Raw genomic sequence first — 26,826 nt, 5'->3', positions numbered from 1 at the left:
ACTTGGTGTCACAAGTTTATGCTTTATAGACTAACTACAGTTTTCAGCACAAGTATTTTATAGAGACTGCACACTTTAACCTTTGAATAGCATAGAATCACTGACAGGGTTGCCTTGTCTTATTTGCAGCAATTATTGGAGGAGCAGTGGTGTTGCTGCTGTGTGCCATCCTGTTGGTGATGTTTGTGGTGTATCGTATGCGCAAGAAGGACGAAGGCAGCTACGCACTGGAGGAGCCAAAGAAACTGCCTTACTCATACCAACGTGCACCTGACAAAGAGTTCTATGCCTGAAGCTGTTGGGCTTAGTTTTCATCTGGACAGACTTTTCTTATAGAGCAGCTCATTATCAAGCAAGCAAACAAGAATCATCAGCAGTCCACCACCTGACCACCACAAAATACTACACGCTCTTCACAAAGCTGAGGACAATGGCTATTGTGAGGGACAGAGCATCTGCAGTGTGTTGTTCGCAAGAGCAGTCTTGCTGAATGGGCTGGGTTTTTTTTTTTAAACTAAAGGGCAGGGGATAATTATAAGTAATGGTTGATGCCTGTGTCTGATAAATGAGAGGGTTAGTAAGAGGGAGTACAGGCTCTACTTACAAAAAAAAAGTTTTAGAGCTGGTCTTCATCTGGGGGTAGACACATTAGCAAACAGTCTCCAGTTCTCTCCTCATATCCCCAATCCCACATTGGAAGAGCTGGCAGGACTAGACTAGGCCAGCTTGGTGCATTACTCCTTCCCAAGTTCCAAAGCAATCCTTTTTTGTTTTTTGTTTTTATTTTGGGGTGGTGGGTGGTTAGGATTGGAGAGACATGAGAGAAGCAGGTGTGGCCTGTCAGTAGGAACTGAGAGGAAGATTACTACTAACAGACTATCAAAGTAAACTTGCATCTAAAGATTTTGAGAAAGAAACGTGAGCAGAGTTGTGATGTGAACATCAAGTTGCCACATATTCCTTCTGCTTCCAAACCTGCCCCTTCTCTCCACACACCTGCCCCCAAAAATTGAAAGTATTAAATATAAATCAAGGTAAAGAGCAAAGAAAGCTTACAGTTATCTTGCCCTGTTAGTCCATTTTTGAGGTCTTGAGAGAGATTCTTAACAAAAAGCTCATTGGTGATGACAGTGCCTCGTTGAATTTTAGAGATGATTTTACAACACTGCATGCTCCTAGCATTGCATGCACATTGAATTTTGTCATTTGTTTCATGTTTTGCCAAAAACTTGCATTCATTAGAGTCACAAGGACAGTCCCAGGAAGGAAGCAGTTCAAACTCCCTACTGATGCCTGTCTCTCCCTCCTTTGTCCACCTTTTTTTTTGTACAGGAATTTTTATTTGTCAGTACAGTGTTCACGGGTTGATGTCACTATGCTCAGAGTTTATCTTCTGGATCATGTAGAGGTAAACATTCAATTTTAAAAAAAAAGTTTACAAGAAGTCATTTCAAAACAATTTTTTTTAAATGTTCTTTGCTTCCTATTTGCACAGCTGTGAGCACTTTTATTTTGGATGTGTAGGATATATAAAGGGGTGAAAGGATTCAAGCTTTCCTGTAGGCCCAAACTTTGAGTGAACCTAGGGCCTAACTTATTGTTGTGGACGTTGGAGGGAAAGCCGAAATGATATAACCATATGCTGTGAATATTTTTAATACTTGGTTTTATTCTGTAACCTGTAAAAATGTGTGACAAATCACCAATGCAGATTTGATAATGAGAGATGGTACTAGTTGTTTGTTAGTTTCATTTTTAGGCAAAATTTTTCTGGAGAGTGGTAGTTCATTTTAAAGAAGTGCCAATTTTTTTTCTGTTTTTCTCCCATTTTTGAAAAAAAAAAAAAATTTCCCCTTGCTTGATTCCTCCAGTACTTAATTATTTGCTAGTGTAACAAAAAAGGAATAGGCTGAAGAGAAAGGGCTTTTTACAGCATGTTTTGGCAACAGTTGTCACAATGGATGCTTAGCACCAGATAATCCTCTCGTCAAGTGTGTCATGTTTGCATCCAGTTTATTCTCCTGATTATACGTGTATAGACTGCATTTATTTGGCTGTCTTGTTCATTGATGTAGGAGTATTTTACACACAAAGAGGCGACAGTGTACATATATCAACTTTTTTTTTTTAAAGGTTTATTTATTAATAAAATATCTGTCCTGACCTTTTTTTTTTTTTTTGCTATATTTTTTTTTTAAATTGAAAAATGGTCGTCATTTTGAACTAGTGGATATTGCCAATTCCTTTTTTATATCACCCAATCCTTTTAATGGCAAAATTTTTGTATAATATAGGATTGCTGTGACAAGACTTGGAACTTCTTGATAGATTTATCTTCTCCCTCATTCTTATTTTTATTCTGTTTGCCAATTTTGTTGTTCTCCGTCACCAACCTTTGTCTGTCCCACTGCTGCTAGCAATAGTTGTTATCATTGCGTTTTTACATTTCTCTCCCCTAGGATTCTATACAAAACCTAATCTTTATGAGTATCCTGTAGGGTGATCAGGCGTATTTGAATTGAATTAAGCGATGTTTTAATTGTCTTTTCCCTATTTATATTTTTCCTTTTTGTTTGTTGGATGGTATTTTAGGATTTGTCATCAGTAGTTTTCATATACCACACCATTATTTTACGTACAATATTTCATTTAACTGTAAATGCTACAGATCACTTCCTAGCCATCGGACACCTATGCAGAAGTTCAAATTACAGTTATTAACATAATGTGATCAGGTTACAGTTCTGCATTAGGTTTTGGTTTGCATGATACAATAATTGTTTAATGATATACTTTTGTTGTGTTGTGGATTACTGTGTTAAGGGCAAATTTTTGCTATACATTTAAAGAATATTGTTTATTGGATGTGCATGCGAGAGAGAGAAAGAGAGCATGCACATAAGATTAGTACTAAACTAAAAATGTATGCTTTAGAAGCACAGACCACCCTAGTGGCCATGGTTTGATCATTTTTAAAACTTGCTCTTTGCATCTGTACATGTTAGTTTTCTCTCTCACACACTACATCCACACTTGTTTTTAATGTCAAATAGTTTCATGTTGTCTGGGGAGAAGGGATTTGATTGCTTGATCTTAACAATTTTGGTGAAATCTGTGCCCATGCCAAAACCATCAGTCATGAGTTCCCTTTACAATAAATTTCACCTTTTGGTAATTTCTGAATTTGAGAAATCTGTCTTAAGGGATGTCTTGAAAAAATACAGATAAATGCTTTTTAAGAATAAAGTGATTTGTGGAGAGACGGTGTGTGTGTATGCATGCACTCGCTTGCATGCATGCCTATGCATATTTGTGTGGATGTTTTGGAGACAACCAGATGTCACAGGTTCCATGGCATGTGCTTTCCCTACCCTTTTCCCACTAAAGTTAAGCATAGAAGCAAATATTGGACCGAGACTCTTTGGAGCAAGTGATACAAATTACCTGAATGCTCAGTTAGTTGGACGTTGGTTTTTGCCTTGGCACTAAAGTTTTTCCTCAGGAAAGTAGAGATGAACAAGTTCAGCTGCTTCATGGCTGTTGACACCTGTTAGTGTGTGTGTATGTGTGTGTTGAATGCTGCAGATGTTTGTGGACGAAGCAGGTAATACAGCCCTAATTTTTTTCCCCATGGACAAAGTAACCTTTTTTTTAATTCTACATGACTAACCTGATTTTTAATGAAGAATTGCTTTTAGGAGCCTTAATTTTTTACTTAATAGTAAGTTTGTCAGATTTTGTTTGAAATGCAATTACAGTATATAAAAAAAAAGAGAACCCTGTCAACTTATTCAATAAAAGTATTTTTTCAACATGATTAATGCAGTTGTGTTTTTATGCCCCCTCCCCCCCAACTTTCAATGCCTTGGGTTGTACTATATCTTGTTAGTAGATAAACTTGATAGGAAAATATTCTTCTCTGTATACTTTACCTATGAAATAGTTACTATGTAATTAGTCTCAAGTTCCTTGGGGATGCCTTTATTGTGTCTGTATGTAGAGTGCAGAAAAAAAGGGAGATGTGATCTCCCACAACCGCACATATTAACATAGTTTCATACAGATAAATGTTTTTTTTCTGTTTTTGTGCTGTGAAGGGATGCCTGTACTCCATGTCATCATCTTTGTATTAATGTGTGCTAGATTATTTGCTGCTTCATGAAAAAACTTTAACAAAGGTGATTTGAACAATGGAGTGGGGTGGTTTAGGAAATGAGCACTGAACTAGGGGCATATTTGTAAAGTTGCAGTGAACACCAAACATGCCTCGCTGCTCCCACAACTTTAGAAGTACATTGTGTACATAGCTTGAGGCATGCATGTTGTTCCCATGTGGTTCCGAGTCGAGCCCATGAACACTCTTAAGATGTGTACACCTCTTTTAGATCTTACGGGAAAACAGTATACATAATATTTGTCATGTTCAAAGAAATGCCAATGAAAATGTTGTCATTCTATGTTTTATTCAAATTAAAATCGAAAAGATTTTTGTTTCTGATGACTTCCATCTTCATTATGTGGTTGTCTTGTAACATAATAAACAGTAGAATACCTAAGCAAAAGATATCCCCCTCCATACATGTACAATGCGCAGGAAATAAGGACGAGGGATATAAAATGATGAAGAAAACTTTTTTTTTTTTTCCCAATGTTTACAGTTCCCATGAACCTCCACTGTGCAAGCTATTATGCTATGTTTGCCTTGGCATCATTGTCACAAGAGCCAGTGACTTTTTTCATCTGAACACAATCATTCATGATGAGAATGCACCAAAACTTGGTGTAGAAAACATGTACTGACCTCTTACCACATGCTAGTGGTAGACAAATCAGAGTTGTGTAACTGATCAGACCTTCATGTTGCCTGGTTAATGTGCTGACAGCATAACCCAAGCTACAGATTGGGAATGTACTTAAAAATATAGTCCTCTCTAGTTTCAAAATCCTTTCTTTATTCATCTTACAATGTGTACTTTTTATACATTTTTTTCAAAACTGTTCAGTACTCCCCATGTAATCAAAGTACTGGACACTGCCAAAACCTTTTTTTTTTAAATAAAATTTGTCTAGATTGTTTATGAACACCAGTAGATCAGTGTGAATTGTTTTGTTGATGATTGCAGTTAACCAGTCAGCAAGCTGGCCTTCTCAGCTCCCCATCTCTGTTTTCTGCTAGCACCTGTGTTATGTGTATTTGTGATGAACATACTTTGCTATAGGTCAATACTGTGTAATTGCCTGATCAGATGTCTCCTGCACCCATCAAATCATGTCAACAGTTATTCATTTATGTCCTTTCAGCTTCTGGATTTAGTGGTCCAATGTCAAGTTACTAGCAAAGTTTGTTGTATAGTCTGCCTAGCATGTTCATAACTGTGAAATTAGAGCATGGAAACAGTATGTACAGTTGTCCAGTCTTTTCCCCGTGTCATCCCACCGAAGCAAGTAGATGGCATCATTGAATAAAACTTGCTGCTCTATTATCATCGAAGGATCATGAGATTTTAATATTTTTCTTTGGTTTTTGGAATTTGGAAACTGAGAAATACCACCTGAAAATATTTTGTTGCACAGTTGATCCTGTAATTGAGCAATTAAACTTTTCATTTAAGCAGCTCATAGGAGTTCTCAACAGGGCATCATTTAAAGCAAGCATGTACACTTGCCTGCTGCACTTTGGCAGTCTTCTATGAGGACATTTTTCTCTTATCAGAAGTGTACTCCCTCCAGTCCTGTGGTTCCTCCTACCCTCAACAGCAACTGAGAGATTTGTGTAATTTTGCCCTATTGTTGTAGGTTCAGAAGATGATGTTCTTAGATTGTTGCCCTCCTTTTTATCTACCAGAAATTTGGGCTCGCTTGAGGAAAACCAACAAGCACTTTTTTCTGTGAGATTTTGGTACATTTTGTTCACACAAGAGCCACCTTTTTTTCTGAAAATACCATGGTTGTGACAGATTTATTCAGTGATGCCATCCATCGATGTACCATGCTCTGTACACAACGGTTTCAACATTCTAATCTTGATCGTGTATAAATTTTGACAATTAAAACTGTTAATAATACAAACAGCTGGTGTCTTGTTTGATTTGGATGCCTGCCCAAACACAAGAGAGACAATTATCTCTCACTTTTATTTTATACAACCATACTTACAAAGATTCATATGAAAGATTTCTTTGCATTTACAATATTGTTGAGTACTGCACATCATCTTCAAATGGTTTTATTGATGGGCATGTACTGTCTTTAATATTCCTTTGGGAACAGTTTTTATTTGCTGGCCTGTAGGAGCAATGATCTTGTGCCCATTAAGAATTTTAATGAAAGGGCTGTTTAAAAAGAAAAAAAGTTGGATGCTTGAAGAGCCACACCCCCTCCACTTTCACACACATAATGAACATGCACACACAATTCAGCTATAAAGGTAAAAGTTTTGACAGCTCCACACAGTAGGAAGACTCAAATTTATGATTTCTGTATGGGTAATGTCGTGGGATGTGAAGTATTTAGAGGTAACAAAACTGTCTCCAAGGTCAACATCTTTAACAAAGGACATGTGATCTGCCCCTCTTCCAGTCTTCTAATTCCTTTCAAAGCTGCTCGGTGTGCGAACACTGGTCAAACACAGGATATACGAAGTTGGGTGAACTACCATAAGTGGGTACTAATGTATATTGTTTGGTGGATTGACACAATAGCTTGTTTTCTTAAATAGTGTTCTCCCCTCTGCATTCCATTTATGCTGAGTAGCTCAAATCTTTTCGATACACAAAGTCATCTCTTAAGTTTTAGGTCACTGAGGGATAAGGTGTTTGAGACACACTTTTCCTGGCTCTGCTTCCCCTTTCATAAAGCTGATTTCAAACACTTCTAGATTGTGCAGCAGCTAGTTGTCAGCAGAAAGGTTTGCAAAGGGCCACAGTGTGATCCACCCCACATGCCACCATGCGTACTTCAGCAGGTAATGATACCTGAAACCAGTCAAGAAATGCAGTAAGTAAAATAGTACACAAGTGCAAACCAGTGTGATGTCTTATTGATGTAAAATTGTATAGGTAGATCATCAAGGAGAAGTTTTTCTTCTTCAAAATTTAAAGCTTTTTGTTGCAGCAATTCTTTGAACTGTCTGTAGGTCGGTCAATGAAAGTTAAGTCATCGCCACAATAATATAATAAATATTTAGTATGTGCATATCACTTCTTGATGGAGAAGCTTATGGTATTTGGATGCCAGGATGCTTAAAATGTGTACAAATGTAAAATTTCTCAGACACCAAGGACAAACTGGAAAGAGTTTGCCTATGGAAAGTATGGAATGGTAGCAGAGATGTGATCTACCTAAAGTCTGCAAATGGACAACTTTTTCTCCGGGAACAGGACTACCAAAAGTAAGCAGTCAGAGAAAGATTGCATACGTGTGTTCTGGCCAGATCGAAACAGATTAATGCAGAGAAAATGCAAATGCCTAGTTCCATTAAGACCAAGGGACATCACTCTAGTACCCCATAATCTTTCCATGTGATACAGAGCAGAAAAACGAATAGGAAAGCACCATGCAAATAAGCTCACCTGAAAGGGAAAATACTGATCATTATCAGCACCCAAACCAAGACACCCTTGTCGACTGTGACCCCAGCTATACAAATAACCTTGATCTGAAACAAATGGTACAGCAAAACAAAATTTTTTGGAACTTCCAAAAGATATTTTAGAAATTTGATCTTTTGTTCCTCTATTGGACATTCTCTATCACGATAAAAACAAGATAAGCAATTAAACAAAAGCCAGCCTTACTTACGACAAATTAGAATAAAGAAAGAATGAAGAATACCTGTGCAAGCTACAAAATGGTCTAAGCCACAGTCAATCTCTGTAACTTTGATGTTCGGATGGATTTCACTGCGACCAAACAGTGTCTCTGGAATCTGTGTTGGTGTGGAGGATGAACTTAAGGCAGGTCCCTTTCCAAGGATGCCATACCCCCAGACAAACACTTGTCCTTTGTCTGGTGATACAAGAACATGAATTAGTTTAATCTGTAAAGAGAGGGGGGGGGGAATTGGTGTTTTACGCCATGCCAGCAACTAAGGCTGTAAAGTGAGGGATTAAATGGGGAAAATCACATAATATAGTACAGAAACGTACCATTTAACACTGCACAGATAGAACCACCAGCCACAGCTTTGATGATGTGACCACAGCCATTCACAGGCAGATGACGTGGAATGTTGATTTGATTTTCGTTTGTTACCATGGCAAGCTGGTTGTATTCAGAGTTTCCCCACCCAAACAGTTGTCCCTTGTCTGAAAAATGTAGTAAATATAAATCATACAAAGAGTTAGACATTTTAATCCATTCAAATGCTTTTCCATTTCTTCTTACCCTTTCAACAATCTTTTCAAACTAAAATATCTAATCATAAGGTGATTTATAAAGTACCAAAAACATTGACCAGGTGAACAAAAATAAGCATTAAAAATGTAATGTACCATTTTTTAACACTTATTTATAAGACTGGTCAGTCAGTCAGTCAGACTTGCACAAGTGTTGAACAATTATTAAGCCAATGCCATAGGATCACTTTTACCATGACTGAGCATTGCTGATATTTATAAGTCTTAAAAACATTGAAAATGGCACAAGAAAGAAAGCTGTTTGCAAACAAGTGTCCACAATGTACCTGAGACCGCCAGCACACAATCTCCTTTACCATGTACAGAAACAATTTTTTCTCCTTCTATATCTCCTTTGACCAAAGTTGGTGTGCTTACTGAGTTATAATGGCCAAGTCCTGAAATTAAAGCCACAGCAAACAACGAATTTTTTTGACACCCACACTTAAAATAATGCATGCAATGTCTGAGTGAAAAGAGCATGACAATCATCATATAAAATTGTAGCTAAAGTAAATTTCCATTGAAACTTTGGATTTTAAACAGTTTTGCACAGTATTCGGTTTCTTTTCTAAACATAGGCTTCTTTTGTAAATGGAAATCTGGTTGGATTTGTTAAAACAGATTAGAAATGCACTTTTCATCACTGTCAACAAAGTAAGATATTTTTCACATGCACTTATGATAAACTACTTTATTCATTCTCATTGTGATTAAAAGTTTTGAAAATGTTTTTCAAGCTCTCTTGATACTTGACCTGTGAATAATGATAATTTATCAATATATATATCTTGTCCACACCATGAATTAGTTTAAAAAGTGACCTTTCTTCTGAGCTTGCTGATTGCACAAACCTGGAGCATCTAATAAAGATGTCAGGATCAAAAATGAAATTTCTGGTGTAGCCTGCTTCCTCTAGATTACCCAACCATTGAATGGGCACCTAACACACCCTTAAAGGGCTGAAGAAGGAAAGTGCTGAGAGAGAGATGGGCACTCCTTACACAATGAAAGGCTGGCCTTGAGAAAAGTATAGTTCATAACACCTTACTCCCCAACGACCAAAACAATCTGGGGACTACTTTTACCTTTTACAGTATCATCTTTTTTTCATTTAATTTGTTTTTTTGGCTATGCTCACCTGTTTGTCCGTCAGCTCCCAGACCACAGCTGTAGAGTTTTCCAGATTTGGAGATAAAGATTGTGTGATCTTGGCCACACCACACCTAGGCAAAACTTAAGAATCTTGACACTTGACCCTTCATCAAAAAAGTCACTGATCCTGTCTACAAATGCATATTTTGGACCCACTGTCAAGACCTTAAATGTATAATAAGCAAATTCTTGACTCCAAGCAATATACTTATCTTTGATCATGCCCTGCATAGCTTTTTGGTTTATTTTTGTTCTACCCCTATTAAGAATCTCCATATCTTCTATCTATTCATATGACAAAACAGCAAACTTACCTGTGCCACTTCCTCAGGTATATTCTCTATGTGATTGACTAGAGGATTTCGCCTGTAATATATAGAAATCGTAAATATTGCAAAGAATTGAGTTTTACAATGGGAAAGGGGGAATGGACACCTTATCTTAGAAATACACAGCATTAAGTTTTCCGAGAAAAATACTGTCTATACCAATGTCAACTGAAGTCCTGCAATACATATTCCACATTTTAAAATAAAAGTAAAGAGGTAATGCGTCCTATAACCTAGTGGCCGTAGGGCCAGTGAAGATGTGGTCCACAATGTCTAGGAGCTGTGAAAGGCAAAGCCCACCCTTTATCTCCCCTGATAAATCAGGTATCCATTTCAAAGCAGCTGCTATAGAGGAGTTTCCAGCCACAAGTTCCAGAAAGCATCGAGCCAGAAATATTATGCCTCACAGATAATATCACTAAACAGATTTTATGACAAATTAAACATTGTGTCTACCCCAAATGTCTGAGAGAAGGTAACAGCCAAACAATATGTAGAAGGGGACATACAGTACCTGTAATCTTCTCCATCAACGACTGGCCTGCAGCATTGTCCATAGGAGTTATTTCCAAGACTAAAGACTTTCAACAGAAAATGAGGATCACACACACACACACACACAAAATACACCAGATGTTAGACAGATTTGCAACGATGGGTTTAGAGTAAACGGTTTTAAGTGGTCATGGCATGGGGTCTTTAAGCAATAAAAAATTGCAATGAATGCTGTGTCCTTAAAACTTATATCGTTTGATCTTTCCTGGCGAGAAAGCTTGCTGTTATTGATTTCTGTGAAATATAAAAGATTTCTGTCTTTCTGTTTAAGGCTAACTTTAATGTCTCAATGGCTGTCACATTTTGAAATGTTATAATAAATGGTCCAAGGTTTGTGTATTGTTTTCTTTCATCTTTAATTGGAAGTAAAATATCAGATAAAGATACTCTAAACGAAGTACGAAAAATAAATTTAGAGTAGTAATGCTCATCTGGAGAAGTAAAGACAAATAATATGAAACACAAGAACAAATAAATGAAGGGGGAGAAAAACATATAAAAAGAAACTAAAACCTCCAGCGTCTTCCATTATAATGACTGTATGGGCACGGCCACAACCAATGTGTCGTGCCCTGGTAGACAGTGGTTTGTTCAAAGGGAGATCAACTGAAAGAGGCTGGATGATATAATCCAGATAGCGACCTGGAACAGAAACACAAATATTTTAGAAAGAAGAGAAAATACAAGCTGGGAACCAAAATGATTGCACAAAACTAAGAAACATCAACAGAAAAAAAAGGAAAAAGCTGAAAAAAATGGAGAGGTTAATGGAGGGACTGATAGCGCAGTGTGGTGCAGACTACTGGGGCACCATTTCATCATCTTTAACAAAAAACATTTCAGTGGCATAGGAAGATGCCTAGCTTTTGGGAACAAACTGCAAACTGACAATGAACACTCACACTGCACATTACAAAGAAAAGTAGTGGATGCATGAGTGCAGCTGTACACACATACGTGAACACGGTGACAGCATTACAACACATGCTGCTTTCAATGTTAAACAGCAAAAGTCATTGAAAAATGACTTAACTCGCTATCATAATAACAAGAAATTATGTAATATTTAGAATAAGATAAACTTTAAAATCATATTAATCACATTCAAGGTTTGCTAGTCAGCGTGACAGTTTGAAAGTGTACTAACCCTGCTTCCCCACCCCCATAATTGATTAATGCCTTTGTTTTGTAGCTTTTTTTAACTGCAAGACCTCACCAACAGACTGAAAGACAGTTCAAATGCATATGGAGTGGAGATCAGCACTGAAAAGAGCAAAGTTATAATCAACAGCAGCGGCAAATCAGAGATCTATATGAACAGGGCACAGCTTAAAGAGGTAAGCAGCTTCAAGTACTTGGGAGCCTCCCTCTCCAAGGGTGGCAGCTCCATGCCAGATATGTGCATCAAGACTGCAACAGAAAAAGCGGCAATGGCTAGATTAGATAGAATCTGGCCTAGCCTTAAGATAAGGTTCACTACCAAGTACAAGCTGTATAAATCCCTGATATCAATAATGCAAATCCCTGGTAGCACCAATCCTGCTCCCCGGATATGACATGTGGACTCTGCTCGCCGAGACAGAAAGGAGAATCCAGGCATTCGAGAACAAGTGCCTGAGGAGGCTGCTCCGGATCTCATACAGAGAACACAGAACCAACGACTTTGTACAAAACAAGTCAGCCACACCCGTAAGGCACCAGGAACCTCTGCTTTCAATAGTTGGTCTTTTTTGGCCATGTGACCCAGCATGACACCTTGTTGAAGACTATCCTCCAAGGCACCTTGGAGGGTAGCCAATGCAACAGAGGCCAGAGAAAGAACTGGCTTACGAATGTTAAAGACTGGACTGGTCATCCTGTACAGGACCTGCTAACTATTGCCCAGAATAGTCAAGAGTGACTGGCCCATGTCAGCTACCATGTCTATTCATGTGCTCCCCCCAACAACAGGTGCCGGTCAAGGGACCACTGACTGACTTTGTAGCAAAGAAGCATTTCCTTTTTTTAAGATTGGGGGCTAGAAGTAAAAAAGCACAACTTTTACTTATTCTGTTACTCTCTCCTAAATAAAGATTTGCCATTTCTCTCTCTCTCCCCGCTCATCTAACTCTTTGGTACTTTATAAAAAAATCACATCTCAAGCATTGGGTTGGGGGGTAGGTAGGGTACAAAAAAGATATTCTTGCCCCCTAAGTATCTTTTTTAAGAGGGTGACTGCTCCCCTTGCCCACCTCCCAGTTCCTATGCCACTGTTTTGACATATGTAACGATGCATAGGGAAAAAAAAAACCATTCCACAAATATATTCCACACATATCAATTCCATCTTGGTCAATAAAACAAGCACGCATTTTTCTCATGTCAGACTGGCAGGTGAAGCTGCTACATCATGGGTAGTTTTTACATCCTGTAAACAGAAGCCAGGTATACATGCACAGGCATACATCCTTTCTCTCTCACACACAAACATACACAAAAAAGCAAGCATGCATATACAATTATATATATATACATGCAGACAGAAACAAATCTATTTATTAAATAATTAAAATAACAGATGGACAAAGAAAACCTGAATTCCTTGGAACTTCATGACTCCCTAGCTGTGAATTTGTGTTGATGCCAGTTCCCAGAAGCTGAAGTCCTTTTGCTGACTTGACCGCATACAAAGTAAAACCATAGCCACATGATACCAGATATGGCTGAAACAGGGGGAAAATGGCAAGCACATTGATAACAAAAGGTTAAAATAACAACAAATTATATACAAACTGTGGTAAAATATTGGCCCAACAAATATCTGATACTAGGGCAAAAAACCCCAACCCTTTATAAAATAAAACTGACAAAGCAACAAAATAAAAGAATGGAACCATGTTCCAGCTGGAATAAAACCCATTACCAACCCTACTGTAATCTTTCTTACAGGTCTACAAGAGTGCAAAAATATTTTCAAAAGACTGGACTGAACTTTAGTACAAACTAGTATTTCCCAGAATCTTGGTCATTAGGCTCCCTCCCCCAACCACTGTTCTTCCAGACCTACAAACAGTACCCTGATGAACACAAAGAAGTGAAAAAACCCCCAAACTGATATAAATAATGCATATTAAAACAGATATGCTTAGGGTTATGTCATAGTTACGACCAATGGGAAAACCAAGACCTTGTGTTAAATTAGACATAACCCTTTTACATTTTGAGTTCTGTCCTTTCGCCTAACAGGCTGAAGGGATCGGCTGATTTTGTTTGTTTTGTGGTTGTGCTTTATTTTGGATAAAAGTGTTCGACCTTCATGTTTACATGTACTTCTGCTGTGTTTTCTTCCTCTTCTGGTTTGCAGCAGGAATGTATATAATGTTATTTGAAGTGCGAACTGTTTGGATCTGTGGCTGGATTCTACTCTGCCCGCTTCACTAAATTTGAATTTATGATAAGTAAATATATTCTTCATCCTACTGCAGCTGAGCACCCTTACAGACACAAAGTAAAAATCCTAAAAAGTAACAAAAATGCCTCAGAATGTCCTGAATAATTTTTCAATGCACACTCCATATGCAATTCTGGTCTCCTTACTTTTATGTCACTCTTATAGAAGAACTTGACAAGGGCAGGTCTTGGCTGCTGATATATTGGATTTTGCCCCTTGCCTGGTTTTAGGTAACTTGCAATACCTGAAATGTGAGAATCCATCTGTTTAGACTTCAGCTCCTTGCCAACTTATGATTGAAGAAATTACACTGATAACAAGAAAAAAAAAATGATTTGTGCAACACCACACTCAATAATACACGCACTCTCTCTCATTTACATGCAGAGGTTTTCTAGTAAGAATCTTTTTCCTGTCTGTGCTCTGGTGTGAGTAGGGTACACAAGTAGGCAAATGTAGACAAATTGATAAGGATCACACAGGGAAAAGAAAAAAAGCAAGAATACATATTTAAAAAAGCCTCAGTGAGTCAGAGAGAGAATCACAAATCACAAAACATATGGTGGGCCAGGAATGGGTGTAAAACATTCAAGAACAAATTACCAAGGGCACCAGTAGCTGCACATCCCCAAGAATAAATTCTCTCCTCTTGGTGCTGATGTTTTCCTGCATATTCTATAACTTTCTCCTTCAAGTCCTCACGCATTAGAATTTTTTTCTTCCAGTTTTTCATACTACGAGAGATAAAAACTAGTGGAGATGAAGGTTGATGCACTTGCCAGCAAAGACTATGGAGCCTGTGTCCAAGGTTTGATGCCATTGTTAGCCCTGAACAGATCAAAACATCTCTGTGTTACCAAAATGACATCAGCTTTTGACTGAAGCAAGTCATGTGGCACTATGCTTACACTGTTAAACAGCTATTCTTAAATGTGTCAGCTATGTAAACAAGTGTCACATCCAGAAAGAGGTATGTTGGAGCTGAGATACGGACCTACAACACTCAATTACATTGTTGTAGCGACAGGCACTTTAGCCACTGCACCACAAGTCAACCTAAACAGTCTTTCTATGCCCATGAATTAGTCTTCTTGTATCTCTTAATAATAAAAGTTCACCCTTCAAGCTAGATAGCTCAAGATTATTAGGTGAACCGGGAAAAGAACAGCCATTGCACGCAACCACAGCTCATAAAGTAAGCAGGCTACAATTGTGATTTTTTTCGCATCCACTGATGGCTGAAAATATGAGAAAACAATACATTTATGATTGACCCTCTTCTGGCTTTGACTCATATTCTGTGGCGAGACTAAACATGGTCACTTAACAATGGAGATTATTATTAGTCTAAGATGGATGGGGGAAATAATATAAATGAAATGCGCATTGACTTTTTGTAAATAAAATAATAATAATAAAAAGTGTTAAAAATCTGTTCCAGTACGTATAAACACAAATCTTCAAAGTTAAGTTTTTCTTCTGTATTTATTAATATCTCATTGTTATTGTTTAAAGTGGGCCATACAAGCACGTATTGTCATGATCAAACGTTAAATCTCATATTTATACTCTGATATAAAAAGGTGTGACTTAAAATGTTTGCGAGGTTTCAACAAACCAAGAAACTAGAAAGTCAGGTACACGAGACGTCCGTAGTCCCATACCTGATAAAAAGAACGGCAGGCATATATTCTTATTGTGGTATAGTTAATTTTGTTTTGTGGAGATATTATGATGATTCATGATTAGTTCTCTGACTTCCCCAAATTCATTTTCGTAACCTGAATTTTCTTCTTCTTTTTTTTCCTACTATTAATAGTGACAAGTCAGATGAAAAGATCACAAGCAACACCGGAAGTATAGAAGCAGGATGACAAAGATCCAATCAAACTTTCTCAAACATGTAGCGCCGTGGATATTGGTCATAAATACGGATATTTCATTGGTTCATTTCTGTGCTTACAAACATCAGTGTAAAATCTATATATAGTAACGAAACTAGACTGTAAGCCAAATTGCGATCATTATAGGCATTTATCTTACAGATTATTTTATATTATTTTTGGGGGCGAAATATATTCTTGTCGAGTGGTTTTATTGTACTTAAATAGCTGACGAAAAAACGAGTAACCATCGATTGAGTATTATTCCGTATTCGCATAAAATCATGGCGGCTTAGGTTTGTTACATTCGACATTAGCTTATTTTTTTCAAAGAAAAGGAAGGAACAAGCTGGGAAAGTCGACCAGCTAAACGCGCTGGAGACAAAAGGTGCGATGGATGAACTTCAAGATGACAATTTCTCGACGAAAAGAAAACTCAGGGTTAAAAGCTGCTTCCCAGACAGAGGAGGGACAAGAATTGATCGTCAAGTATTCGCATCGCCATCGGGATCTAGCATTGACTCGACAGTGAATGACAACAAAGATGGAAAAGGCTGTTCAGAAACACACCCTCGTCTTCATGTACATTTCAAAGAAAACAAAACTGGACAAAAAATTAATGATAACATGCTAGGTGTGTCGGAATTACAGGACGGCCATTTGGATATTGACGACTGGCAGTGTACAGGCGACAGTGATGACGATGATTCAGATATATGGGAAGCATTTTCTAGCAACACAAATCCCGGGGAATCGGATTCTGACGAAGACGAGTTGGGACTGCCAAACGACGTCGACGATTTGGTTTTAGATCCTGAGAACTTTCGAGTATTGTTGGAACGATTCTGGAGACAAAGAGACCAGCAGGAACTGGAAGAAGAGAAGCTAGACCTGCCCCTCCTTTGTATCCTCAGGGTCCGCTAATCACTGCAGAATGTTTTGTCTGCTTTGAAGAGACCAAGCTCCGGCGTAGACTGTGTTGCAGTTTTCCCGTCTGCGACCCCTGCCTAGAATCCTACTTAACAGTTCAGGTATCCCAAGCAACAGTGAAAATCGAGTGCATCAACAGCAACTGTCAATCCTATGTACACAGAGATGAAATTTTGACACGCCTACCACCACGCATGAAAAGCAAATTTTATAAGTTTCTCATCGATGCAAACCTTGATCCATGCCTCAAAACATGCCCACGATGTAGTGATGCTGTACAGTTAGACCGCACATTGTTAAAAAAGAGGAACATTGTAAAAAAAGGTCTGCCTGTGGTGTGTCCACGGTGCCATCTGGAGTGGTGCTTCTCCTGTCATGCTCCTTGGCACAAAGGCTTGACCTGCAAAGAATTCCGGAAAGGCGACCATCTGCTGAAGGACTGGGCTCGAGAATTTCACTATGGCCAGATCAATGCACAAAAGTGTCCAAAATGCAAGGTAATGTGTTCTGTATTTTAGAATTTATTACAGTCACAATTTATCATTTTGCCTTAGGGAAGATAGCATGTGAGTGCTTGATAGTGCATTTGAAAAGTTTGAGATGAAACAATTTTCATAACTGTGGCCTGAAAAACCTTATTATGAATATTTTCTTGGGTTGGAAGGGAATGCATACATAATTAACAAAGCAGTTTAAACCTGGATAAACACAATAGTAATAAACAAAATAAAATTTATTTCAGATTTTCATTCAGCGGTCAATAGGATGTGACCACATGACCTGTAATCGGTGTGGAACCAGCTTCTGTTACCGATGTGGAAAGCGTTACCTTGGAATTAAACTGCTGGGTAATCATTTCAGCCGTCTCTCACCATTTGGCTGCCGATACAACTTTATGCCAGATGCTCCCCATACTCGTCGCCTTATACGAGGAACTGTGTTTAGTAAGCTGCTCATTCTGTCTTTATCAATATTCTTTCAAGAGAGATATGAGAGAGAAAACAAATGCTTTACTTGGGTATGATTTTTACTTACCAGGCTTAATTTTACCAGATGTAAAAAAAATTAAATATCCCTCTCATAAGGAGTTTATAAATAACACAATCTCGCTCCTCACTTCCCTATATTTGATCTAGTTAGATAACTCCGCTCCTCGTCTGACGATCGTTCCCTTACTCTTCCTGTTACCAGAACAACAACATATGGCCACAGGATTTTTAGTTATTGTGCAGTGAAACAATGGAACTCTTTCCCTTTCCATATCTGCCACCTACCCACTATTGAATCCTTTACATGTGCCCTGAAAATGTGCCCTTGCCATAAACATTTCTCCTAGCACCCTTTCCCACAAGCAAGGTCCTTTTTCACATGCTAGTCCTTTTTCACATGCTTCCCTTTCTTTTATCATGATACTCTCAGTTCTTGTTACTTGGTTCCTTTTTTCATTTTCTATATTTGTTGTTATTCATCATTAGTACTGTTGTTTATTCTTTCTTAGTTCATGTGTTATTTGTTTTTTTTTTCCTGTCCCTTGTATGCTGTCTAAAGGTGCGGACACACGAGAAGCCAAAAGCGGCTTCGCAAGCTTGGCTTTTGAAGCAGCGCTTTTCCGAGCCCGCTTGCGGGCTGCTTGATAAGCCCGCTTGGGGGGAGCCGCTGGTCACACACACGAACGCTGTTTCGGTCTTAAATTGTTTGTGCCTATATTTAGGCCGTCTCGAGTCGCATAGCTCGCTATGGGAGTTAATTAATTCAATCAAATGAACGGTCTGGTCCTCGCTGAGGCTCGCCAGTGGCCCTGTTGCTTTCACAGCCATGTGGAAACGCGTGGAAAAGTAGAACAGGTTCTAAAGCGCGAAGCAGGCCGCAAGCTAAAGTCAAGCAGGCTTACGAAGCCGCTTTGGGGATAGCTTGCAGTGTTGGTCACACGGCAAGCAGGAAAAGCAGGGTTGCTTCGGAAAAGTTTCGCGCTTTTTGCTTCTCGTGTGCCCGCCACTTATGTCTCGTTCTTGTTCTTAGGTGCTAAGAGCATGCTCCTTAGGAATGCGAATATGCACTTTATAAATTTTGCATTTATTATTATCTAACTGCGATCATACCCAATACTTCTGCTCAAGCGCCTTAACATCATGTGCACCTCTCAAATAATACATTCATACCATGAGAGAGAAAAAGAGTGTGCATGCACATTTGTACATACAGCAGATTAGAGAGAAAACTCTATATATGTATAAGCAAAGTTTAATTGGGACATATATTTGGCCTTCTCTCAAACTGATTTCTTTAAAAATTTAATGAAATGCTCAGTAAGACTGTAGATTATGTAAAACATTAAACATAATTTGGCAACAGATCAATAAACATTCTAAATATTATAATAGTAATAATATTTGATCACCCTTGGACTTTTGATACCAAATTGTCTGTTTTCAGACTCCTTTGGCAAATTTCCTTGCGTGACTTGGAGCTGTCTTAATCTATTCTATTTGACAGAAGATGCTCTTATTGGCTAGTCATCTGCATGTAGGAATGACAGTTGTGTAGTATTCTTTCTTTGTCTAATGCTGCCATGTCAGATAAATTATCAGTTTTTGATTTACCAGATCCTGAATATAATGAGCAGTGTTTTTGAACCACTAACTCTGGAGGTTATCTTAGGTGGCACATGGGAATTTGCTAAATGATATGGAAGATTATGGGATAAGAAATGAAGTTAGTATTGTTATCACACAGCAGTGAGAGTAGACTACATTATCAGATTGCACAGAAAAGTAGGCTTTGTTGAGTGCAGTTGAAGGGACTTGTACAAGGAAGTTATATAGCAATTAATCATCGGGGGACCCTGTAACTGGTTGAAATTAATATTAACGTGAAAAGCTTGCTAAAAGGCGGAACTTCTTCTGGCTGACAGAATTGAATAGCATCACTTGTGTGAGGGAAGGTGGAAGTACATATGGTGTGGACTACTATTGTCCAGTCGTCTCCAGTTACTACTTGGACAATAGCAGGGTAGAGATTGCAAGCACTGCCGACTGGCCTAACAATAAAACACATTTCTCAGCCGACCAGTACTTGTGGAAGGGTCTGAGAGCAGAGGTGAAACAGCTTCTATCTGAACATACTGTCATAGTTAGGACTGAATGTATTCTCCACAAACGAAAATAGAATATATAAAGGAGAGAAAGGTGAACAAATAGCACAAACATAAAGATAACATAATTTTCAAACTTTATTTTTATTGCTTTTTATATCTTTCTGTATATCTCTTATATTTCTTTCTTCATAAACGGGGATATCAATATTTGGCTTGCAGTTTTAGACTGGAATAGACATGTCTATAGAAACAATACATTTGTCAGTGTGAAGCTGTCTGTGGTTAGAAAAATTTCAGTTTTGAAAGTGCAAACATTGGTAGTAAATTATTTCCTCAATTATCAATGTTGGTTGGATTTTGTTATTTAAATTATATTATTCATTTCCAAATCTTCATCAAAACTACCGTCTGTTTCAGTTAATGTGTTTTCTTCATGTTCGGAATCAAATTTGTATTGTTCAGTGACACATCTCCAGATACCCTCTACTAGTTTATAAGTTTAAAAAAAAAAGTATTGTCTAAGTTGTCTCCGGTTGTGTTGAACACTTGTTTTGTTGTAATTTGAAGTAAAATCTCTATCAACATGTTCATTCCAGTCTAAAACAGCAGGACCCATGTGCATGTCATAATACCTCATGTTTTGAATGTGGACATGCTTAAGCAGATAGATCAGGCACACATGGTTAAAGCATTCAACATAAAATGTGTTCATGGCCAGCATGTAGTCCTCTGGGTGTTTATAGAGGACATGGCCATGCAGAAAGTCAGTCAGAAGCTTGACAGCAGCAGAAACAGTTAGCACTATTAGCGATAGTATATATAGTGATTGCCTGCATGGTGAGGCTTGGTTACACTTGTCATGTTTTGGAAGTGTTTAATACATCCATCCAACAAGTGCCTTAGTCTCATAGGGTCACAATGTTCAATACATCAGTAAACATGATCCCTAACCACTGCTGTCTTGTCACTAAGCTGAAGGCGCCACATCTTGCTACCGTTCACTTTACTACCTTGCGCCAGTTTTTTTTCATCTTAGCTTTTATACTTTGAGCAACGTGCCGTGCCACCTCTCGTTAATGTTTTCAACACCTTTTTTTTCTCAGTAACTTATGAATTGCCCCATAGTTTCGTCAACATGCTCTTGAATGACAACACCTGAGGCATTCATACTTTCATACACTACATCCTCTTTGGTGATGTGCTGAAGATTTAGATCAATATCGCCAAAGTAACATCATCAGTGTGATATGAAGTTTTTCGACATGCGTGCCTTGCATCTGTTATCACGTCATAAAGTTTTAAAATTCAGTTGTCTTTATGTTTGTGTTATTTCCGCTGTTCACTTTTTGTTTTTTGCTTTATTTTTCTCTCAGTTTTATGGAGAATACATTCAGTTGTCAGTCCTAACCCTGACAGTATGTTCAGTTGCAAACCATTTCACCTCGGCTTTCTAAACTCCAACAACAAGTACTCGACTGAAAAAGACGTTATTGCTAGGGTAGTCAGCACCACCTGTGATATCCACCCTGCCTCAGGGTTGGGGTAGCAATTAGGGAAAACTGACCGCTTGTAAAAGTCAGCACTGTGTACTCCTACTTTCCCTCATATGGGCGAAACCATTTTAAAGAACGCCCACAAGTTCTGCCTTTAACTTGCACCAATGACAGGACGATGTCAGCTGTGACTGCACCACAACATTCATATGGGAAGAAAAGAATTGAAGTTTTGTTTATAATGAAACCTAGCTATTTTATTTTTAATCGTGAGGTTAAAGATTTTTGTACAGAGAATATGTGAGATAGTACTTTATATTTAGAAACATGGTTTAAAAAGTATTTTTTTTTCAGAAACTTAGATAACACCTTGAAGGGCCACTGTACAAGTCCCCTCTGTGAACGTTTATAATATAGTGCTGCCATATGCAAGAACTTTAGCATCTTGTACTTGACATTGACATTTTGGTTACATGTTTGATGTAGGCGCAAGCTAATGGTTAAATGGGAAAAAAAAATTACAGATTAAACTTCTTTAAAGAGTAATGACAGACACTATATGTGTGATATTGCCTCTGTAATTATAACAAAGCATCTATAATTGTACTGCTTTTTACAGTGACACCATTTTTTTGGAACAGGTGGAAAGCTTCTTGGAGGGCTGGCACTGTCTGCTTGTGTTGTGGCAGCTGGTGCAGTTCTATTGGGTCTGAGTGTCATAGTCCTACCAGCCTATGGTGGATTCAAACTGCACAAGTTTCGTCAACAGCGTAAGCGTATGAAAGCATTTCGCAAGCGCACCCAGGCCAGGCAGCAGAATCCTTTTGTTGGAAGATCAGTTAGTTGCGGTAAGTCTGAACTGACAATTTTTGTACACGAAATTATTGGGTGAGGAATGATTTAACACATACTATAAACATATTAGGTATAATGAAAATAAAAATAGTATCCACTTTAAGTAGCCTAACATTAGCTGTCAGGAGGATTAAAAACTAAAAGGCAGTGCAAATAGTGTACATGTGGTTCAGAATGATCTGGAAAATTGGTGAGTGCATTTTCAGGGTATGTGATTAACTTTTAATGAATGTTATGAAAACTGATTTGTTTCTTAGTTCAAAAACAGTACACAGCAGCTTCATAGTTATAATTTAGATGTTAAAAAGTTAGATACTCTTGATAGGACATACACTGTAATAATGAGATGGACACAGAACCAAGTTGCAAGTATGCGTATGTCTGCAGAGAGAAATTGGACAAACTTTGATTCATAACCTTAACATATTTCGGCATAGAGGTATTTCATTTTATTTTTTATCTTTTTAAGTTTTATTTTTGTCTTTTATTCTTTACAGAATATCCCATGGCAACCACAGAACTTAAAGTAGAGGCTAGTGGCTCAGCTGAGCATGAAGAAAATTCTGATGAGAGTTCAGATCGTAATGAACAAGTGATCATAGGACTAGAGCTTCCAGATTCTCAGCGTGTTGAGGTGTTGGTCCATCGGACTGTTGGCTCTAGTGGTGAGCAGGAAGAGAAGGGAACTTCAGGCAGTGGAGAAGTGGTCACAGAGTCCTCTGTCATCGTGACCGACATCAAAGAGGTGAAGGATGAGAATGGATACACTACAGTCATCACTCACATCTATGCCAAGCCTCTAGAGAAAAATGAGGTGGAGACCAGACATAAAGCGGTGGTGGATCAGAATGAAGAAGTGCCCAAAGAAGAGAATACAGAAGATTCTGAGGATGGTGAAGAATACCATCAGCCCAGTGCTACCAATGCAACAAAGAAAGATGGATATCAAAGGACTAGCACTGCACCTAAAGGTGTGGCAGATTTTAGAGGAAATGAAAACCAAACTACAAATTTCACATCTGGCAAAGAAGAGGGGACAGAGGAGAAGAGTAAAAATGATGTTAAATCCTTATCATCAACATTGACCACCAAGGAAACTCCTGGAAAAAATGCTGATGGGGAGAAAAATGTTGAAGGGTGGATTCAAAGGCTGACAGCAGTGCACTCAGCTTACTCGAAAGATAAGAAAGACAAGGAAAAGGAGAAAGAGACAAGTGTAGATGTGGAAAATGCTGACCAGTCAAGTCCTAGTCAGCTCACCAAAGAAGACACCAATGGTTGTTTTGGTAATATATTTGCCAAGAAGCTGACTGTACTTCAGCTATCAAACAATAACCACAGTTCATCCGACATACCCACAAACCGTCAGAGAGTGCTCTGGCGTCACAAGTCTGCTACCTGGGAAAAGAGCTCGAAAAATGGCAATAACCACAAGCATGTTGGTACCCAAGACACATGTCATGTGGAAGAAGATTTGTGCAAAAGTCCACTTCCATCATATCACACTAAAGGAGTGTTGCTGCAAGACTGCTTGGACCTGATGGCTCCAGGCTGTGATCATGGTTCCAGCATCACAGCTGATGAAAGCTTGTCAGTGTCATCACTTTCATTATCACTGGATGACACAAATGCACATGAAAGCATGTATTCAGGGAAAGAAAAGGAAAGTGAGTCCTGTCTCTCAAGATCTTGCAGTTTTCATGGTTCAACACTTTCTTGTGATGTTGTAACTTATATTTGATCCACTTGCCCTTTCCTCCTTGCAGTGTATATTTCTACCTTGTCCGTTCTTAGCTGTCCCAGGTATCCCTTGTAAAAGTGCATCATCTTATATTAGTATTGTCCTTCCTTCTCTTCTGTGATGATTGGGTATTTATATTGCTGAAATTTGTAATAGACCAATAATGAGTCTCCTGTGATCACTTTCAGAAATTAAGAAAGTGCAATTATGTGTAGCCTGACATGTGGATACTACTTTTCATGGATCACTTTCCACTAGAGCTTTCTTATTTTTTTGGAAGTCTGTTTAAATGCTTTTATTGTAGCCTAACATTAATCTACATTTCGTTCCTGATTTTTGAGAACCTTTCTGCCATTTTTTGGTTTTGTTATATTTATTATTGTATCTGAAATTGAGTAGAAAAATTTAAAATGGCATTTCCATTATGATGTACCTTTTTTAATTTTTGATTTTCAAATGTGCTAGTTCTGCATCCCAGTCATTAAAGTGATTTTCTAAGTGCTTTGTGCTTTCAGCAGGAAGGACACATTTTAGCAGAGCAATAATCTTGTCATTCTGATACCTCCTTGATTCTGGAGGAAATGTATGTGGCTGATGGGATTATTTGATGCTGCTCTTTGCTTCTGTTGGAAGGGAGAATTGAATGGTAACAACAGAATATATATATATCAAATATGAAGCCCAGTATGGTTCCTCATAAAACTCATTACCAGCAGAATATAACTCCTATGTAAAGCCCAGTACCAGCCTACCTCTGTTATTCATATTATGTTTATCATTAGGAAACACTGCCCTTTTCAGGAGTGAGTGCATGTTCCATTTTAGATGTGTTAGCTGCACCATGGGACGTTTTTTCCCTTCCTCCTTTTTAATAGATTGATGTCATGCACCATTACTGTGTATTAGTACAAGTCAACAATCTGCCCCCTCTCCTTCCATCATTTACTATGAGATTACTGTCAAGGTAGGTTGCTCTGTTATACAGTAGCCTTCCTTTTTGGGTGAATACAAGCAAAATGCTATGTACAGTTGTAAGAGCAGTGTGTAGCACAGTTCAACCCCTTTCAGATGTTTTAAGTGATACAAAAATGGAAATCCTTGTCACGCTGGCTGGTCTGGTGTTAAAAAGTACATGTTAATAAAATGTGTCAGTACAGCATGCTGTAAAAAATACCATGTTGAATTATTCGTATATTGCTGGCCGCTGCTTTTTTTTTTAAATTGATGATCTACCATGATCATGTGGCATTTAAGTAAATGGCTGTGGAGAAACTTTGTTCTTACTGAAGAAGTTCTCTGATGGACGGGGATAAGCTGTAAAAATATCTTATCAGATTTGGAACTGTGCATTTGACAAAGAAACTTTGGTGTTTCCTTGGACCAGAGCATGCCTTGATGGAGAGGGAAAAACAATTTAAAATGTTCATTTTTTTTCTTATTTAAAATGATATTTTTGTCTTTGAAAGCAATATTGATAAAACAAGGACAAATATATTCTAAAAATAATCATGCTAACTGCAGTGTTTACTTGCCCTAAATTATCCTGTAACAACTTGTAAATTAAAGACTTCATGGCAAGAAAAAGATGTCTTGATGGAAAATTAGAGCCTGCCTTTAAAGGCATTTGTAAACATTGTTGCACATGTTGAAGAGGCTTAAAAATAACACTGATCAAAAAGTATGCAAGTGCATTTACAGATTCCTTTGGAATTGACTGTTGTTGTTAGCTTGATGGGATAATTTGTAGACCTGGTATTTAAAAAGATGTTAATGAGCTTAAACTATTTTGAGACAGCCTGCAGTGGGTTCACCACACCAATTCTGTGATCTTCAAACCAGTTCTTGCTAATCTGCTGTACATGAGCGCCTGTGTTCATCTGACAAGTGCATTCAACTAAGTCTTTAAGGCTGAGATGTAAGAATAATGTTGATGGCAGCTATGAGAAGCTACATCACTATATCACTGTATACATTTGTGTCAACTAATATTTAAAAAGAAAGCGAAAGACTAAGCTTGCATTGCACTTACATGTTGGTCACAGGCCAAGCTATTTGAATGTTAATAATGTCCTTGTGTATGCTTTTGTTAAAGTGATCTGGTTTTTGTTGGTTCAGTAATTTATGTTATGGATAAAATAGAAAAAGAACAGATTTCATTTCTCACCCTAAACCCTGATCTAGTGATTATTGACCACATTGCAGGATTTATTTTACTAGCTAGCAGTAATGAGTTAACATTTTCAACAAAATCTCTTGCTCATGCTGTATATTGGAGAAACAAGCATGAAAATGTTCCTTTAGTAATTCACCAGCAGGAAATCTTGGAACTACTGTAAGGGTATAGAGGTGTGGTGGGTGTTAAATCTGAAGTATGGTGAGAATCAAAATTTTCTTGTCTCAAATATTTTCACTTTGCAGTGTAAATGTTCCACTTTTTAAAACACAAAGAATCATTCTATATGCCTTAAACAAATTAGGCTCTTGCTGTGTAATATACAGCTTGCATATAATTTGAATGAGTCTTGATCACACGTGTGGCAAGTGTAGTGTCATTAACATTCAGCCCAGTCACCTTTTACTGGTTTTAAATATAGGTCCATTAGTCTGCTGTGAAAGAAAATATCTATATGGATGAAAGATTAAGAAATATCTTATGATCGAAAACTACCAGACTAAAGTTTAGAACAAAAATCATTAGCACATTTAGATTAAGTTTCTACAAGTCTGTAAAATTTATGAATTTTTTCCAGTTAGTGTATTTCAAGAAGCTGAAAGCCATCATGTCTTCAAAAGTGCTGTTTCTTGTAGATTATAGTTTTATAGTTATTTTGTTTGAAATGCTGTGTTGAAGGTGTTTTATCAGTACACATCCTTTTGGGGTCCCCCCTCCCACAAAAGGTTTTCTGTAGGAAATTGTTTTGCCTGAATAAAGTCTGATTTTTTGAATGATGCTTTTGTGGCCTCC

General features: G+C 37.9%; 3 protein-coding genes across 7 annotated transcripts in view; 2 read left to right on the top strand and 1 right to left on the bottom strand.

Annotated features, from left to right (window-relative positions):
* LOC112562344 overlaps window positions 1–6,069 on the top strand; it is a 44,170-nt gene extending 38,101 nt beyond the window's left edge. For all 3 annotated transcript variants that reach the window (XM_025235567.1, XM_025235565.1, XM_025235566.1), the window contains one exon: window positions 130–6,069. In XM_025235567.1, coding sequence (XP_025091352.1) covers window positions 130–293 — 164 coding nt within the window. In that variant the 3' untranslated portion in view covers window positions 294–6,069. The remainder of the gene's footprint in view (window positions 1–129) is intronic.
* A 46-nt stretch (window positions 6,070–6,115) lies between these two features.
* On the bottom strand, window positions 6,116–15,742 carry LOC112562343 (RCC1-like G exchanging factor-like protein). 3 transcript variants are annotated; one of them, XM_025235563.1, is made up of 13 exons: window positions 15,484–15,742; window positions 14,469–14,693; window positions 14,012–14,109; window positions 13,008–13,137; window positions 10,949–11,077; window positions 10,395–10,461; window positions 9,866–9,917; window positions 9,538–9,622; window positions 8,684–8,794; window positions 8,148–8,306; window positions 7,834–8,007; window positions 7,572–7,657; window positions 6,116–6,974 (listed from the first exon to the last, which is right to left on the bottom strand). In XM_025235563.1, the coding sequence occupies exons 2-13, from the start codon at window positions 14,683–14,685 to the stop codon at window positions 6,897–6,899; spliced, it is 1,386 nt and encodes a 461-aa protein (XP_025091348.1). In that variant the 5' UTR covers window positions 14,686–14,693; window positions 15,484–15,742; the 3' UTR covers window positions 6,116–6,896. The 3 variants fall into 3 exon arrangements, with proteins under 3 accessions (XP_025091348.1, XP_025091347.1, XP_025091349.1); XM_025235562.1 differs by having other exon boundaries at window positions 15,530–15,742; XM_025235564.1 differs by lacking the exon at window positions 15,484–15,742 and adding an exon at window positions 15,435–15,453.
* A 633-nt stretch (window positions 15,743–16,375) lies between these two features.
* LOC112561569 lies at window positions 16,376–26,807 on the top strand. The gene is made up of 5 exons (XM_025234130.1): window positions 16,376–16,442; window positions 16,568–17,175; window positions 17,421–17,622; window positions 21,907–22,113; window positions 22,618–26,807. Exons 1-5 carry the CDS (start codon window positions 16,376–16,378, stop codon window positions 23,859–23,861), a joined length of 2,328 nt encoding a protein of 775 aa, XP_025089915.1. The 3' UTR covers window positions 23,862–26,807.
* The last annotated feature ends 19 nt before the right edge of the window (window positions 26,808–26,826 follow it).

The sequence above is a fragment of the Pomacea canaliculata genome, linkage group LG4 (genome assembly GCF_003073045.1).
Source record: "Pomacea canaliculata isolate SZHN2017 linkage group LG4, ASM307304v1, whole genome shotgun sequence".
NCBI classification, from domain to species: domain Eukaryota; kingdom Metazoa; phylum Mollusca; class Gastropoda; order Architaenioglossa; family Ampullariidae; genus Pomacea; species Pomacea canaliculata.
The sequence above is the reverse complement of the archived record's forward strand: the minus strand, read 5'-3'. Positions and strand labels throughout refer to the sequence as shown.